Below are 18744 nucleotides of genomic sequence, written 5' to 3'. Positions count from 1 at the left end.
ACATTATGCCCCAACACAAAGTTCTCTAAAAAGTCTCGCGTTATCAATTTGATATTGTAAAGAGAAAATGGTCAAAAGCCCCTCCAACCTTTACCCCAAATCTCAACTACATACTCAATCTTTAAAGGTGACCTATTACCTCCCTGAACTATTTTAAAGTGAAATTATTATCCCCTAAACTATTTTAAAGTGGAATTATTATCCCTCGAAAACTGACAACCAGTCATTTGGAATGTGGTGTGATGCACGCGCTGCCACGTCATGCCACGTCATTTCTACGTCATTTTTTCTTTTTTTCCTCTAAAAATTAATTATTTAACTTTATTATTTCCTTTTTCTTCCCCATTTTCCATTTTGCTCTATTTTCTTCTTCAATCAATTTCATCCTCTTGGGTCAGAAATAGAATTCTTGAGAAAAAAATGGCGGATTAATGAAGTTCTTGAATGACGAGTTAATGAAGTTCTTGAATGACGGATTAATGAAGTTCTTCAACCCAATTTCATCTCTTTTTTATCAAGATCGCCATTAATGGCAAATTCTTCCCCATTGTGGAAATTCAAAGCTTTGAAGTCGCTATTAATGGCGGATTTTGAGTAAAAATAGAGAAATCGGAGAAATGGGTTGAAAATTATACGTGGGTTATGTTGGAAATTATATATGGCATTGTGGAAATTCGAAACTTTGAGTTCGCCATTAATGGCGATCTTGAGCAAAAAGAGAGGAAATCGAAGTTCTTGAATTTTTTTAAGTTTTTTGAATCGGAGTTCCCCAACTTCCTCATTCAAGAATTCATTAATCGGAGAAATCTTATTTGTTTCCTTAGTTCAAGTGTTTTTTTGTTTCGATTTTGGATCAAAAAGAATTTCTTGGTTTCGGAGAAATCCATTAATGAGGAAGATGAGGAACTCCATTAATGAGTTCTTGAATTTTTGTTTCGAAAAAGAGAAGAAGAAGACATGACGTGACAATTAAAATTCATTAAAAAAAAGTAATAATTAAAATATTTATTATATTATTAAAAATAATGACGTGACAATCAGAAAAATAAAGAATTTAAGTGACATTGGTCAACTAACGCGCCCATGGGCGGGTGTTGTCACGTCCAGTGACAGGTCACCAACTGGGGGATAATCAATTCGGTAAAAATAAGTTTAGGGGTAATAAGTCACCTCTAAAGGTTGAATGTATAGTTAAGATTTCGACTAAAGGTTAGGTGGTAATAGACTATTTTCTCTATTATAAAACTTATGTCCCATGACAAACATTTTCTAAAAGTATTTGTCTTGAGAAATTAAGTCATAGTAAGGATACTTACTTTGACCCATAGACTTTCATTGAATTAGAAATAAGGGCAAAAATTAAAGATTAAAAAATTTAAGCGCGTGGCAAAGTCCATGCAAAAACTCAATTTGTCTGCTTTAATTTTTCATTTTATTTTTTACCCTGCACCAATTATTATTTATATTGAGGATCGATTAAATTCTAATTCGCATCAAAAAGTTGGACGTTGTGATTAGGGGATAGGGTAAAACAGAAAGAAAAGCTTGTTGATGCATTAGCTACATCAATGTGTAATTCTTCTTATATTCTTTAAGATGGTAAAAGAGATTGGGGTTAATTAAAATTTGAAAACACCTCAAGTAAAAATATCTGTTTTACACCTATTGTTATTAGATCGTTTGGGAATGGTAAAATATAAGCCGAACTTAACCTTTATCTTTGCGGAATAAAGATATTGTCTTTGATAGACCCTCAGTTCATAAGAGTGAAAAGATAGACCAATTGCTAATAACTTCTTTATAGGAGTTCATTAGACCGGTATAAGTGCAAAATTTATCAGTTCCACAATAACTAAATCTCAAATCAAAATAATCAATATCTCCTTTTCTTATTTCAAATACTAGTAAATTCCTTGATTAACTTGTAATTGGTAATTGCAATGAGTTTACTGAACATAGAAGTACGAGCCAATGACATATATTGCTTGATTATTGGTAGTACTATTTTTTTTTTCTAGCTACTAGCTACTTTGAAGAACTAATTTATTTGCCAAATGGAAATTCCAATATTATTTCAAATAAAGGGACTCTAAAATGCCGAAGGCACACCATTGTATGGATCATCAAAAACTGCAACATTGCCTGCCCTTGAGAACACAATCTACGATAATAGAAGCATAATTTCAAGATTTCTCTTAGAAAATGGAATAAAATACAAAAGAAAAAAAAAAAACCAAATTCTTTTTAATTAGGCTCTATAGTCTAGTTCGTGTCCCTAGTAAGGTCGACTGTTATTGGTACTTACAAGCTTCCATGAATCATCGTGTTGAAAATGCAATTAAGTGAATAAAATTTACCATCTCTAATAACTTAAACTTTTAGGATCTCTATTTACACTTGGTTCAATAGACATATAAGCATTATATTCATTCTTTGCTACCTACAAGTATAAATGAGCACTATCCACATACCACAGCTCCTTTCCAACATGATTATATCATATATGTCATCAACCTTTATCTTTTGAACATTGGTAAGATTATGTACTAGCCAGACACATTTATGACGAAACAAAGAAAGGAAAATGGTTTGAGAGATGGTTTTATCATGTAAAATAATTTTTCAAAGATTTATGATCACCATACCTGATAATCTCCCATTGTGCGCGTTTTGAATCCAGCAGCGCAATAGTCAAAGTAGTACTCCCATGTCCTGATGAACTTGTCATCGAATCCCAAAGAACGAATTTGGCTACTGACACAGTTATTAATTGTCTAGTATCAGCATACTACAATAGATCAAGCTACAAGTAATTCCCAAATGAAACAGGTTTTACTTAGCACCGAAGGTTGTGGGCTTATTTGGTCTTGTTACCTTTGATTTTTCGAGAAGTTTTTTCGCCAACATCTCAATGTTTGATAGTAATGAATTCCTATCTCTTCCAGGTGCACTACACTGCATTTATATGATCTGTTAGATGATTTCAGAAAGAAATGTTGAAAAAGTGACAAGCCTGCTCACTCAAAAATCACTAAAATGAACTCTTTGTTACCATAGTCTGGAGTCAGTAGCCATGGCTGATGTTACTCGACTCAGTGATGGCAAGAATCCACCTGGAAATATGTACTCTCTCATGAAGTCTGTGCTATGCCTGTGACTGTCATACCACTCGTCTGGCATTGAAATGAACTAGGGAAAGCCAACACTCGTGAAAAGAAGTACGACCAAGGAAACAAGTGGACGAGAAGAGGGAAAGAATATAACAAAATGGAATGCCTTAGAGGGTCACTATAATGAATTACCTGAAGAACTAGAAGCCCATATTCCGTTAGTGCAGATTCACAAGAAAAGAATTCCTCCATGTAATCATGACCAACATGTTCTATCATCCCGCTAAAAATGATAAGTAATACAATGGTAAAACTGGCTCGACATGTAGTGAGTAATACAATATGTCAAGATATCGATTGATAAAAACTCACATTGATATAGTTCTGTCATATTTGTCCTTATTTGGGATTTGGCGATAGTCACATAGGACAAATGTTATTTGATCCTGTGAAAAAATTTCAATGACTTGAATATTAATAGATAATCCTAGCTTGAAGTTTCTCGGATTTGGTTTGCAAGTGCTAAGAAGGTCATATTCCCATGTCAATCTTACAAGGCCAAGTGTGAGAATGCATCGCATTATCGGTTGTTCAGGAGCACTTACTGTTGAGTACAAAAGAAAATCACATGCTGTGGAAGAGTCTAGAAGAGTTAGCTGTGTCTAGGAGAGTTGAAAGTCTGTTATAACTGTTTCTTGAAAAGCAGTCAGTTACTTTTGTTAACTACTAGTTGAAGTAGTTAGAAATATGAGTAGTTGATTCTCCTATAAATAACTAACAATGTACTATTGATTAGAACAAGTTGAATATACAAAAATCTCTCATTCTACTCTTCCAATACATCTTGTCCTCCTCTGCTCTTCTTCTGTTCTACTTCTTCTGCTTCTAGCTATTCAGTGCAGAGCTCATTGTTAAGAGTCAAGAACTGATCTAAGAATAATTACACGGTATCAAAGACAAGTTGGCTAGATTAAAACTAGCTACCTTAGTCGATTCTGGAAATTGAAGAAAGTGTTCAATCACAACATCTGGATTTCTCAGATTCTTGAAGAAGTTCTTGAGACAAGATTCGAATGTTCAAGTCATGGCAAATGGTGTCGAAATTGATGGTGGGTCAACCAGAAGTTTAGGAGATGTAACTGTAACGGATTACAATCATCCCCTCTTTCTCAGTCCCTCAGATGTTAGTGGTATACAAATCATCTCTTTTCAGTTGACAGGTGTGGAAAATTTCTCTATCTGGTTTCGATCTATGCGCATAGCTCTGCTAGGAAGAAATAAGTTAGGACTGGTTGATGGTTCTTGCACTAAAGAAAAGTTTTCTTCTGAACTGGGCAATCACTGAAAGAGTGAATGCTATTGTGTTATCATGGATTATGAACTCTATATCTAAAGAGTTACTAGGTGGAATCATGTATACCTTAGTTGCAAGTGTTGTGTCGAATGAGCTTTTTGAAAGGTTCAACACAGTGGATGGTGCTAGAACTTTCAATCCGCACAAGAAAATTGCAACATTATCTCAAGGGAAAGCTTCTGTGTCCTTGTTGGTTTAAAACCTTTACAGGAAAATAACGCAGGAATTCAATTTAACAGTTGGCCGCTGAAAAGAGATGGAATTTAAAGAAGAGAATACGCAGAGCCGTTAATTAGTTCTTGTAAAAGCTGTGTCTTATTGATCATCATCTGGTTAACTTAAATAGTTGCTATTACAACTAAAAATAGGACAAAGAAATAACCTATTTCGACCAAAATTAAAATAATTAATTAGTTTCCTACCAAAGATAGGACTCCTAATTTAACTGGGATTGTACGTAAAAAAAACTGGAGAAAAAAAGGAAAAACTGTCTGCATTCTTAAAGAAACTTTCAACAGTCCTGCTATTTCTCAAAACTGAAGGATTTATGGGATGAATTTGAGGCACTTGTGCACAATCCAAGGAGTTTGTCCTACATCTCCAAGAACTAAAGTTGTTCCAGTTTCTCATGGGACTTAATGAAACATATACACAAGCTAGAAGCCAAATATTACTTATGACTCCCTTGCCTATTGTCAATTAGGCATATGTCATGATAATTAGTGATGAAAGTCACAAATTTGTGGCTACTTATGCAGGTGTGCTAGGGTCTGGTCCTGCAGGTTTAGGTAGAAATCTTGACTTAGCCATGTTTACAAGAAATGGAACACAAAAATTCAAGAAGAACTACAATCTGCAGTGTGACTTCTGTAAGCTAAAAGGTCATACTAAGGAGAATTGTTGGAAATTAGTTGGATATCCTCAAGATCACAAGTTCAAAAAGAGGTTCAGGTCTGAAGGATCTAATGCAACATACAAAGTGACTACTGACTCTCAAGATACTACAGAAGTAACTACAAGGCAAGGCTCTCATTCAAGATCTGTCCAAAGCAACTGGTTCAATGATGGAAGTCATCAATAAGATTCTGAACTATAGATGGATCAACTAGGTCAGATGGGAACAACAACTTTTACTAAGGAATAATATGATTAAATCTTGAAGATGATCACCAAAAACAGTTGTGCTAACACTTCTACCGAGATAACAAATCCTGCAAATGTAGGTATTAGTGTATTTCTAGCTTTATATGAGTAAAAAAATTGGATAATTGACACTGGAGCCACAAATCATATGGTTGGAAAGTTAGACTTACTAATGGATGAGTCAATAACACAACCAGATAAACCAAGGAAGGTGTATTTACCTAATTGTGATCTGACTGAGGTTACATATGTGGGATCTAGTTATTTTTCATCTGAAAATAGCATTACAAATATGTATCATATTCCTCAGTTTACATGCAACTTGCTTTCAGTGTCTTAACTGACTAAGGAATGGAAATGCTCAGTGAATTTCTTTCTCGATTTCTGTGTGTTCTAGGATATCTGTACTGGAAAGGTGAGAGGGATTGGTAAGCTTGATGGAGGTCTGTATCTCTTAGTAAATTCTCAAGAAGGAAAGGTTGTAGTAGCAACAAATGCCTCTACTAAAGTTGATGAGAGTAAGGTTCAAGCTGAGGTTGATCTGTGGCATAGAAGATTAGGACATGCTTCTTCTAATATACTTCAAAGATTACTTTCTAATGAGTCTCATGTATTAGAAGATAGGGTAAAAAAGTGTATTGTCTGTTCTTGTGCCAAGCAAACCAGAATTTTTTTTCCTACAAGTAATACTCAGTCTGCATATTGTTTTGATCTTGTACATATGGATCTATAGGGACCTTAGAAGGTTCCAACTATGAATGGTAACAGATTTTTCTTAATAGTGGTTGATGATTGTTCAGATTCACTGGGCTGTTCCTATTGAAACTTAAGTCAGATATGTACATTCATATACAATAGTTTCTTGAGTATGTTAAGACTCAATTTGACAAAAATATGAGAATGATTAAAACTAAAAATGGAACTGAGTTTGTGAATTCTTTGTGCAGTAGTTTGTTTGCAACAAAGAGTATTATACATCAGACCTCATGTGCTTATTCACCTCAACAGAATAATGTGGATGAAAGAAAGAACAAACACATCATGGAGGTTATAAGAGCCTTGAGGTTTCAAGCAACAATACCTGTTAAATTCTGGGGATATTGTGTTCTAGCTGTTGTTTATCTAATAAATATGTTTCCTAGCTCAAGTATTGCTTATTACACTCCATATGAGAAGCTGTATGGTACTAAACCATCCTGTAGGCACTTAAGAGTAATAGGGTGTCTCTGTTATGCTAAGGTGTTAAATGAGTCTGACAAGCTCATGCCAAGATCAAAAGCAACTGTTGGGCTATTCTAGTACTAAGAAGGGATATGTCTTATATGACATATCTACTAGTTTCTTCTTTATTAGTAGAGATGTGTCATTGAGGGAAGATGTGTTCCCTTTCAAGCTTGAAACAGCTGATGACCAGACTTCCTATCATATGTTCCCATTAGAAGATCAATTTCCAGTAGCAAGTGATGCTATGACACCTCTGCAGGCTCCTATAAATGTCTTATCTCAAAAGGTTCCGAACACAATTAACCAGCAAGAGCAATCACAACCTAGCGTGCCTACTCCTAGACAGTCCATAACCAAGCTATATCAGAGAAGATTAAACAAAATTCAAGGGGTTACTCATCAAACACACCAACTACAGAGGGTTCATAACACTGCATAAGCTCTAACTCAACCTTTTGCATCTCAGGATCAAAGGAAGTCAACTAGAGAAAGGAAGTCACCAGTATGGATGGATGATTTTGTCTCTAAAAATACAAAGAAGGTACCTCATGCTCTTGCTAATCATGTGTCATATGATAAACTGTCTCAGTCCTATAAGAGCTATGTGGTTAAAACCTCATGTGTTACTGAACCTACAAGCTACTCTGAGGCCTGTAAAGATTCTAGATGGGTGGAAGCAATGAAGAATGAAATAGAAGATTTGAATTCCAGTCACACTTGGGAGATTGTTCCCTTGCCCAAAAGTAAAAAGGCTATTGGTTGAAGGTGGATATATAAGGTGAAATATAAGGCTTCAATTGAAGTTGAGAGGTTTAAAGTCAAACTTGTAGCAAAGGGCTATGGACAAAGAAAAGGGATTGATTGTAAAGAAATATTCTCACAATTGTGAAGATGAAAATAGTGAGAACTGTATTTGCTACTGCTGCAAAGAAAAACTGGTTTATCCATCAAATGGATGTCTATAATGCATTTCTAAATGATGACCTCACTGATGAGGTATACGTGGAATTTCCTCAGGGATTTGCCAGTCAAGGGGAGAATTCAGTATGCAGACTGACCAAATCCCTATATGTCTTAAAACAAGCACCTAGACAATAGAACACAAAGCTATCAGAAGTCTTACTGAGGTCTCAGTTTGTTCAAAGCCAATATGATCCATATCTGTATATAATAAGGACATCAGAAGGAATCAGTTTGGCTCTTGTATATGTTGATGACATGCTAATCACTGATGATAGCTTGGAGCTGATAGAAGATGCAAAGGTTATTCTACAACAAAGCTTCAAAATGAAGGATCTAGGTGAGTTAAGGTTCTTTCTTGGCATAGAATTTGCAAGGTCAAGCAAAGGGATACTACTTCACCATAGGAAGTACACTCTAGAACTACTATCAGAGTTGGGGTTAACAGTAGCTAAACCAGTGGTCACTCCTATGGACTACAATTTCAAACTGACCTCAAAATAATTTGATGACTATATCAAATAGTTACAACCTACTGATTACCCCTTTGCAGATCAAGGTGCATATAAAAAACTGATCAGCAAGTTACTATACTTAACCATGACTAGACCTAATATTGCATTTAGTGTACAAACACTAAATCAATTTCTACATGAACCAAAGAATTTTCACATGGATGCTGTAATCAGTGTTGTAAGATATGTTAAAAATCAACCTGGTCAGAGTGTGTTACTATCTAGTGAACCAAATGATCAAGTGAGTGCTTAATGTGATGCAGATTGGGCATCATGTCCTCAATCCAGGAGATCAGTAATTGGTTACTTTGTAAAGATTGGGAAGTTAGTTGTATGCTGGAAGTCAAAGAAATAAGCAATTGTTTCCAGAATTTCAGTTGAGGCAGAATTCAGAAGCTTAGCAATTGTATCAGCTGTAATAGCTGAGCTGGTCTAAATACTAGCATTGCTAAAGGAGATTGGAATAGAAGTAAAACTACCAGTCAAGGTGTTCAGTGACAACAAATTAACTATTCAAATAGCTGCCAATCCAGTTTATCATGAAAGAACTAAACACATTGACATTGATTGTTTTTTCATAAGAGAAAAGATAAGCCAAGGGATGATCACTACAAACTACATTGCTATACAAGATCAGCCTGCAGATATGTTAACCAAAGGTCTCACCAAGGCTCAACAAGTGCATCTAAATCACAAGTTAGGAATGTGTGACATTTTTTCACCTTCCTAGCTTGAGGGGGAGTGTTGATTACAAAAGAAAATCACATGCTGTGGAAGAGTCTAGAAGAGTTAGCTGTGTCTAGGAAAGTTGAAAGTCTGTTATAACTGTTTCTTGAAAAACAGTTAGTTACTCTTGTTAACTACTAGTTGAAGTAGATAGAAATATGAGTAGTTGATTCTCTTATAAATAACTAACAATGTACTATTGATTAGAACAAGTTGAATATACAAAAATCTCTTATTCTACTCTTCCAATACATCTTCTTCTTCTCTACTCTTCTTTTGTTCTATTTCTTCTGCTTCTATCTATTCAGTACAGACCTCGTTGTTAAGAGTTAAGCACTGATCTAAGAATAATTACACTTACAGTTTGAAAATGGAAAAATGTTTAGTTCATGAAGTGGAATTTCCCAATTGCTTTATCATTTGCCACAGCTTATCGTAATAATATCATAGTGTCAGTTTCATAGACATTGTAAGTGCTATACCTGAAAGCCTGCTTGCTTGACTCTCAACTGTGCATACTTCAGTTGCTGCTCGGAGAGAGTTATACCGGTATATCTACATCCTGTTTGTTTGACAACTTCCACAGCAAAACTTCCCCAACCACATCCAATCTCTAAAATGTGATGTTCCTTGCTAATTTTTGCCTAAAGAGAATAGAAGAAAAATCAAGATATTTCTGAAATTGATGTAGTACTAGTGATGATTTTTTACTTATTTGACGACTTACCTTCCCAATGAGAACATTAATCTTTCTCAACTGTGCATCTTTTAGGTCTTCATCCTCACACTAGAAAAAATTATGAAAGAAAATAGATCACTATGGAGCGAGATAAAGAACAGGAAATATAGCTTAACATACGAAGAAAAAGGTGGCAAGCATTACAAGTTTAAGAGCTAACCTTGAAAATTGCACATGAGTGTCATTGTCTCATCCAGAAAGAGCGAAAAGAAATCATTACTCTGAAAAAAAATATCAACACCACAATCCTTATAATCTACACAATAGCAACTGGGAAAAAATATGGCAAGGATTGATGTCACGACCCAAACCGAGACCCTGATCGCGACGGCCATTCCGAACCACGAAGGCTCGAGAGACCCCCTTAGCATGTAATCATAACATAATTCATGTGTTATAATAATGCGGAAGATAATCTGAAAACATGGTAATTCCGTTATTCTTACATAACAACTCGAGACATAATCCCATAAGAAAACCCAAATCCATTTAGAACAAGTCTACGAAGTCTCTCCTGGACTGAATCAATAATCTACCTAAACCGGGACAAGGTCTCCGGTCGGACCATAAACTAAAAGCAAAAGAAACCAACACATGGTAAAAGATGCCCTCCGAAGTAAGGGACGCTCACCAACTCCGAATGTCTGATAACAATCTATTGATTAGCGTGACCACGAGATTAGGCCTCAGAACCTGAAATATAAGAGGGTCAATACTCGAAAGTACTGGTATATAGAACAATCCAAAAATAACATATATTTTGTACAACATAAGTGAGAGCATTTTATAAAGCAGTTTAGTATATCATAAATGAAAACACATGAGCATAATTTGGAGAACTTCGAAACACTTTCTTGTAATAATGACCTGACTCTTTATTTTTACTTCTGAGCTAGATGGTACACCCTATATTTCTACGATCCCACGGGCTATATGGAATCCGCTCTTGAATCGAGGGCCAAGCCCCCAATCCAAGTTTACCACAAGGATTGGAGTCCTAAATACTATTCTAGTATACCAATGCCTCAGGGGCAAGTATACATTGGCCATATCCAATCATATCTCCCGAATCGGCAAGACTCGATTTCCAGCAAAGAGCCCTTACACTCTAATGCCTTCTTCGGGTAACCATCTAACTCTCTTTAAGCCCCTTTTTAGTTCTTTAAAAACATTCTTCATGCTTATAAAAAAACACTCAACGCTTTTTATGTTAAGGGCATATCATCACCGGGTATCGTCATACCCAGACTTGCAAGTCGTTTATTTCATACCACATCATATCCATGACCTTTTTTACTCAAAAGCACATCAATGACCACCCAAAGAATTTAAACATCACTAAAGAGTTCTTATTTCAAAACATATGAAACTCATGCAAAATACTCTTTTTTCCAATACTTTGACAAAGTGTGGTTATCGCTTTCATCAATCACATGCAAGTCCTTTATTAGGAAACATGAGCATTTATAAAACAAGGAATAACCCCTCTTAATTCGTTCATAAGACAATAACCATTCATAAACATCGGCAAAACATTTAAACTCAACTTTTAACCATCCGTGTAAACAATCCATAACATTGTTAAGACAATGGGTTTCACAACAAGAGAGGGAATTACATAAATCTTTCTCTCATATAACTTCTCAAACTAATAGCACATGTACACATGAAAAAAAATCAAGTTTCAAAAGAACAACCTCATAGTTTATACAAGATTTCATCATAAAATGGTTTAACAATACATGCTCTTCAACCATTTCAAAACCCACCTCATGTACGAAACTATATACATTAAAAACTTGTTTGAACAATAAATTTATGCCCATGGAGTTTAGGATAGCCCTACATACCTTTTTGATGAACAAGAATTCGAAGTAGCTTGAAATTTAGTCTTGGGAGTATGAGCCTTGGAGGAAACCCTAATCTTTCTTTCTCTTGAGAGTGGTGAGGATAATGCGATGTTTAAAACTGATTAGAGATGGCTAATAACACTTATTGGATGATTTAATTCATGGGCGGGTAGGGTTTGAGGTGAGAAAAAGACCAAAATACCCCTAAGGCACTGAATAAAATTGCTGGAATTTCTTTAGTTGACGACTTGGTTGATGGCTTGTCAACCTAGTCGTCAACTCCTCTTCATGTTCTGGTTATGGTTGACGACTTGGTTGATGGCTTGTCAACTAGTTGACAGCTTATCACCTCTAGTCGTCACCTTGATAACAGATGGACATGCTAACGTAAAATGGGCATAACTTTCCACTCCGATGTTGGATTAAGGTAAAACTAGATGCATTGGAAAGACGGCTCAAAGACCTTTCATTTGATATATAGTATGACACCTGAATCGATATATTCTAGGAGATTCACTCATCTAAAGTGGACCTTGGTTGGTGCATCTGTCAAAACTCTATCGATAGAAAAGTCCTCAATTCGTCCTTGAGTTAGGAGGTTCAATTTCAGTAGTGATCTTTCCCCTACATTCTTTGGGTGATATATATGCAAGTTCATTAGTTACCATATCATAGTGGTGAGAGATATTATGACGAGCCTGAGTCAGCGTGTTCTGATTTGAAACATGACAAATGAAGTATTTTGCCGCTGACAGTGCTGTTGTAAGAAGCATCGGTGTCCACCAGCCACTAGAGCCATAAGAAGAGATAAAGAACTTAACGTATGAACAGAAGTTTATGTTTCTTGATTTCAGGTCAGTAAACTTTCTTACCTTTTCTTGCTAGACGTTTTAACATATGCTTTCGGATCTGTGTTGGCAAGATATATCTGCAAAATAACTCGGGAAACTAAGTACAAACCGAAAGCTATGCACAAAGATATCAAGTCATTTCCTTACCGTGATACGATTAATAAGACCTTCATTCTTATCAACAAAAGAGAAATCCCCATGAATAAAAGCATCAGCAAGGCCTATGTCAGCTTGAGTTGCAACCTGTAAGAGATTATCCATGTCACAAAAAATTCTCAAGATTGGGTAACTTAAAAAAAAAATTAGGTGCAAAAGAAAATTTCGATTACCCTCCAGTAAAACTGTGTAGTATGAATTCTAAGAGAAACTTTGAGAGAGCATTTCCTATCTGTTCCTTGGAAGGTGAAAACTGTACCTCCTTCTTCCATAAAGCTGTATATCAGAACTTATAAAAGCATTATCTAGATATCTTATCAAGAAAAAAATTTCGTAATCGCGATTCACACGCATGATTTTTGACTTGTATATGAGGTTTAATCCAAAGAGATTGGAAGAAGTGTATTTTCGCAGTAAGTAATCGTTCTGCATCTCACTATCATTTTCTGATACAAAGTCAATCTCTCTACATCTCGCAACTATTCAAATGACAAGATAACAAATATGATGACACAAGAGTAGGATCATGGGAATAGACAAGTTGTTAGACACGTATTTCCTGCTTTTTTGTGATTAAAGGAATACAAGGTGAAACTATCATCACTCACATTATACATCCTGTTTGAATGAAATTTTTGAAAAAGCTTGTAACGAGGAGGCGTGCTCCAGTTTCAGGCCAGGTTGGTACCATCTGCTTGGGGTTGTCCAGAATACTACAATTCCTTCTAAGCATGCCATATGCAGCAACAACACCCGCCTGAGGAGGAGCAAAGGTAGACAATCATCCAAATGAGATCAAAGGGAGAATAAGAGCGGGAAAAGACTCCACATTGTTTTCAATTTAGGTGATACTTAAAAATCTGTTGAGTTGAAGTAGTACTACCTTTAGTCCATTCTCATGGAATCCATAGCCTAAAAGTATTAAAACAAATAGAGATCAATCAGCAGTGAAACGCAAAGCAGAAAATAAAGTCGGTGCACTAAAGAGAAGCAAATACTAAAGTTAGAACAACTCAAGCTATAAGGGGTCATTAGTATGATGTATAAGGAAAATAATCATGATGTATAATTTGGTATAACTTCATTCAGCGTTTTGTTATAGATTGAATCGTGTATAACTTAATACAACAGTAACTGGTTCTTTAAATTGAACGTAGTTGAAGTCGATCAGAAGACTGCATGGTAGCAGGTTATAAAGGAACATCTATCTTGAAGCAACTATCCATGCTCTGCATAAAAATAGATTCATACCTTGATATGCTCCAGAAAACCATATTCTTCTCTTTCCTTGGATTTGATGTAGCTCACATGAAGCTTTTGATGCAGCAGCTGAGGGGACTGGGTGACGTGTTGTCCACTTAAGCAATGTATGCTCTGGTGCGTGAGGAGGATCCAGGGTTACGAGATAAGGCAGCTTTGGGTCACCAAGATTCTGTAAATTTAGACAGCTCATCATAAATTAAGAGAAAAATTCCCCATAGAAGAACATTCTCTTCTACTTCCTACCAAAAGTCCTAAATCACAGTAATCCATAACATACGTAACTGGATTATATTGAGCCAACATGTCACACATCCTCTACGATTGGTGGTTTCAAGAAAGTTGCACGCACTCCATGCTGCTGGGTTGCGAGGCAGGAATGTTGTGTCGTGATGAAGAAAAATGTCACTGTCACAGAGGAAGAGAAGATGATTTTGCATTTTAACATCATAAATCTTATTAAGACTATGGTACAATCCACCAAGCAGCAAGACAAGTAGTGCTCGTGGATAAAATTTTTGAGGCGTAATTATTAACTATATTAATCTTGGCCTCCAATTAGGGGTGGGCATATTTTGATTTAAACCGAAAAAATCGAAAAATCAAACCGAAATTTAATTTTGGTTTCGGTTTTTCAGATCGGATTTGGTTTGTAATTTTAAAATTTCGGTTTTTCGGTTCGGTTTTCATTTTAAAAAAAAAAAAAATTTGGTTAAACCGAAAAACCAAAATTTTATAAATAAATAATATATATATATATTATATATATAATATTTAGTAATTCACATTCACAATTAACATTTAACAACAAATTCGCATACGCCGCAGGCTGTTTATGGATTGTTTTAGTGACTCAAATATTTTATGGACTATTTTGGTGACTTTGAACTGTTTTATGGACTATTTATGCAGAAAGTATGTTGTTTCATGGGCTATTTTATGAGTTTTGTGTTGTTTTGTAGACTATTTATGCAAGGTTATATTATATGTAATGATTAATGACGTTATGTATTATGTTAAACTTATGATTATGTCATTTCGTTTCATCCATGTTGAGTTATTTATAGTTATTTATATTTGGGAATGAAAAACAGGTTTGAAATAAATAATTTTTCTAAAAAAACTCATCAATTTTAAATGCTCAGTTATGAAAAAGAGAGCTAACTACTTTAATATTTCAAATCAAAATAAAAATTCGAAATAACCGAACTGAATTTGTAAAAATCGAACCAAACCGAATTTATTTCGGTTTGGTTAAGGATGTCATTTTTGTCAATCCGAAAACCGATAAATCGAACCGATATTAAACAGTCAGACCGAACCGACCGAACCCCGCTCCTACCTCCAATACAATTTTCCTATTAGCTTAGAAATCTACCAGGTCGTAGCTGAAAATTGACTAAACCTGCCACCATTAAAACATGCATTTTGACTGAACTTCACTAAATCACAAAATAAAGCTCCTCAGGTAACAGAAAGTACATATATACAAAACATGGTTATACATTTAGTACCTTTTCTTAGGGGAAGATAAACAGCATTAGCGATGTCTCTATGGATCACATTCCAGAGAATATAAAAGTAAAATTAAAGATAAAAGAAGCCAAAGTATTAAAATGAAAGAGATGAAAGTACCTATAGACGTACTGGAAAGCACCCAGTATTCTTGTTTCATCGCTTGTTGCCTCTTCGCCTAACATTTTCAGAGTATTTGGAGCATGTGCAGCCATGATGCATCCATCAAATACTTCTTTGGCACCATCATTGCTAGCTATGGTACAACCTGCAAGGGCTCCTCCGTTTCATAGCTATGTGATAGTAACACAAAGCTGATTGAAGCACATTTTCTTATACAAATCGGCTTTAAGTTTGCATAGTTTATCCCCATGTTTATCTGCTCCTAATTATTAGGAGTCAACCTAGCATAATCTGTTTTGTTCATGTTGTATTTAAACTGCATTAGATACTGACTAATAAACACAACTTCATCTTCTTTCTCTACATTTATATGGTATCAACGCCAAAATACTCTTAACAGAGTCCAAGATCTAATTTTTTTCTCTTTGCAGCGATGGCCACTTCCACCCGCGTCGTTAACGCCGATCAACCTCTATCCTCAAACACTTGATTCAATTCAATCCATCATCCCAGCTGCCCATCAAACTAACTTGTAGCACTAATTTCACCATCTGGAAAGCCCAGATTGCCATGTTGCTTCATTGCCATGACCTCTATGGTTATCTTGACGACAACATGCTGTCCCCTACTGAAACAATCAAAACTAACAGCCTTGAGACAACCAACCCTGCATACAAGGATTGATTTTGTCAGGATAAATTAATCCAAAATGCTCTCATGGCCTCTGTAGATGCCATAATCTCACCTACGTTAGCTTCTGCTACTAACTCCAAAGCTGCGTGGGATCAACTTCACACTTCCTTTGCAAGCAAATCGCAAACCACATTTTCAACCTTTATCACCATATCAATTGAGTCAGTAAAGACAACAAATCCATTGTCAAATATATGCGAGAGATTCGCTCTCTCTTTGATGAACTCGCCACGATAGGTTCACCCGTCAATAATGAAGATCTAGTGTTGAAAATACTGAGTGGAGTGGGGTCAGAATTCTACGAGATCTCTGCAGCCATACGGGCAAGGGACTCTCCTATCAATTATGAAGAACTTTTTGACAAGCTTCTTGATCATGAACTGTTCCTCAAACAGGAGGACCTCAAGAAGACTTCCACCCAGATTATAATAGTTATTTCTCAATGAGTGCCAAATCCTCCATCAGCCCCACACAACAACAAACGCCCATCCAATAACAACAACTGGCATCCCCAATATAGGCAGCCTAATCAAAGCACTCATTCTCAGTATCCAATGGATAATTCCCAGTGGTGCAATCCAATGGATAATTCTCAGTGGTGTAACTTCCCACACCATTCATCATGAGTACGCTGTCAACTTTGTGACAAATTTGGGCATACAAAAAATGTTTGCTGCTCTTGGTCCCATAACCACTTTGAAGCAAAAGCAAATTTTGCTGCACAAACAACATCGAGTGATCCCTGGATTCTTGATTCGGGTGCCTCTCACCACATCATCTCTGATACCAACTCACTCCACAATGTTCAAGAATTCAAAGGTCTGAACGCAGTGACAATGGGTAGTGGTAATGTGATTTCGATTACTCAAACTGGTAATACTCACTTAACTACATCAAATAGTTCTTTCAAACTCTCTAATATTTTGTGTTCTCCAGCTATCAAACACAAACTCACTTCAGTCCATTAATTTTGCAAAGATAATCTAACTTCAATAGAATTTTTTCCTTTTACTTTCTTATGAAGGATTTGACTATGGGAGCACCTCTTCTACGTGGCCTATGGCCTGAATAAAGTAGGACTCTATGAATGACCGTCCCTGACTCGACCAAACATCAACATTCCCATTGCTGGACCTTTCTTACATCAATGGCATCGAAGATTGGGCCAAACCCACTCTCGAATTTTGTTTTCCATTTTATATAATTCTCGTCTTTCATATTCTTCAAAAGACAAGTTTACTTATTGTAATTCTTGTTGCTGCAATAAAGCTCATAGATTTTCCTTTTATTCAAATACTTTGTCCAATAAATTGTTGGGTTCAATAGGTGTGAATGAAAAATGAAAAGTTGCTTGGAAGGGACACAACTCTTTGAGTAAAAGACACACTATTTTGGAAATAGGTATAACTATTTGGATGGTTGTGGATGTTCGAAAAAGATACACTCATTCGAATGGACAGACATGACTGTTCAGAAAGGATATACCTTTTCGGTGAACCATTGACACCTTTCGTAAGGGGCACTTAATGGCTATATAAACCTGCATTTTTCCACAGGTTTAATATGATTTTTCTGCACTTGAAAACATTTCTTGTCTTCTAAAATACTCTGTGTGATCATCTAACTATTGAGTGAGTTTGAAGAGAATCTAATCGTTTGAGGTACCACTATAGTCGGATTGGTAGGCCATTTTATCTTAGGAGAAAAATTTCACAACCTCGGGTACTTGAGGGGAATTATTTCCTTAAGGACACTTCGTGAAGTCGAATGACTTGGCCTTTTTCTATTTCATCTAATTTCTAAAGAAAAAAAATACACTTGTTTGAAAGGTCTTTTTGATCTTGTGTTGAGGGTGTTGCAGAACTTCATAAGTGTTCTTGTTTATACTTGAACTTGTGTTGAAGTTGTTGTGTCGAAATATAGATTTTTGTGTATCCAAAAATAACAATCTTAAGGAAATAATTTTGAAAAAAAATATTTTTATATTGCTTGTTTGGTGAAATTTTCTTTTCACTAAAGTTTTTTTTCGAAATCTGTATTGCTTGGTTTCTAGAGATTAAAGCTTTTAGATTTCTACTCCTTTTGAACTTAACTAGTGATTTGAAGAAATAAAATCTTCATCACCAGTTAAAGATCACTCGGTTGACGATTGAAAGTCATAAAAACTTCATCGTTAAACTAGGAACAAGGGGTGTTTAAAGTTGCTGCAACTTCATTAATAGTATTTTGATATACTAAAGTTACTGTCTTGTTGTGACAGGAAAATGACTACTGACAGTCAAGTGCATGATACTGCAACGACTGTGGCAACAACTAATGTTGTTACAACGAGTCGTACTAATGCTCCTCGGCAATGGCACTAGCGGTGAAACCTGGAAAATTCACGGGTGTAGATTTCAAAATATGGCAACAGAAGATGTTATTATACCATATAACTTTATTCCTTCAATGTTTTACATCTGAAGAAGCTCCGGAGGTGCCCGAAAGAATGTCAGACCAGGAGAAATTTGTCGTTATGAAGGCGT

General features: G+C 35.7%; 1 protein-coding gene across 1 annotated transcript in view; it reads right to left on the bottom strand.

The window, feature by feature from the left end:
* Positions 1-2021: 2021 nt before the first annotated feature.
* The window catches only part of LOC107866478, a 41484-nt gene continuing 24761 nt past the window's right edge, over positions 2022-18744 (bottom strand). Inside the window, 19 exon segments of the mRNA XM_047409034.1 lie at positions 2022-2161; positions 2646-2751; positions 2875-2955; positions 3053-3189; positions 3303-3393; positions 3483-3556; positions 9515-9676; positions 9760-9819; positions 9932-9950; positions 9952-9992; positions 12287-12410; positions 12494-12549; positions 12620-12715; positions 12802-12904; positions 13237-13385; positions 13512-13540; positions 13880-14076; positions 14174-14296; positions 15524-15671. Of these exon segments, the coding sequence (XP_047264990.1) occupies positions 2090-2161; positions 2646-2751; positions 2875-2955; positions 3053-3189; positions 3303-3393; positions 3483-3556; positions 9515-9676; positions 9760-9819; positions 9932-9950; positions 9952-9992; positions 12287-12410; positions 12494-12549; positions 12620-12715; positions 12802-12904; positions 13237-13385; positions 13512-13540; positions 13880-14076; positions 14174-14296; positions 15524-15671 (1868 nt within the window). The 3' untranslated portion in view covers positions 2022-2089.

Source organism: Capsicum annuum, chromosome 3, assembly GCF_002878395.1.
Source record: "Capsicum annuum cultivar UCD-10X-F1 chromosome 3, UCD10Xv1.1, whole genome shotgun sequence".
Lineage (NCBI taxonomy): Eukaryota > Viridiplantae > Streptophyta > Magnoliopsida > Solanales > Solanaceae > Capsicum > Capsicum annuum.
The sequence above is the reverse complement of the archived record's forward strand: the minus strand, read 5'-3'. Positions and strand labels throughout refer to the sequence as shown.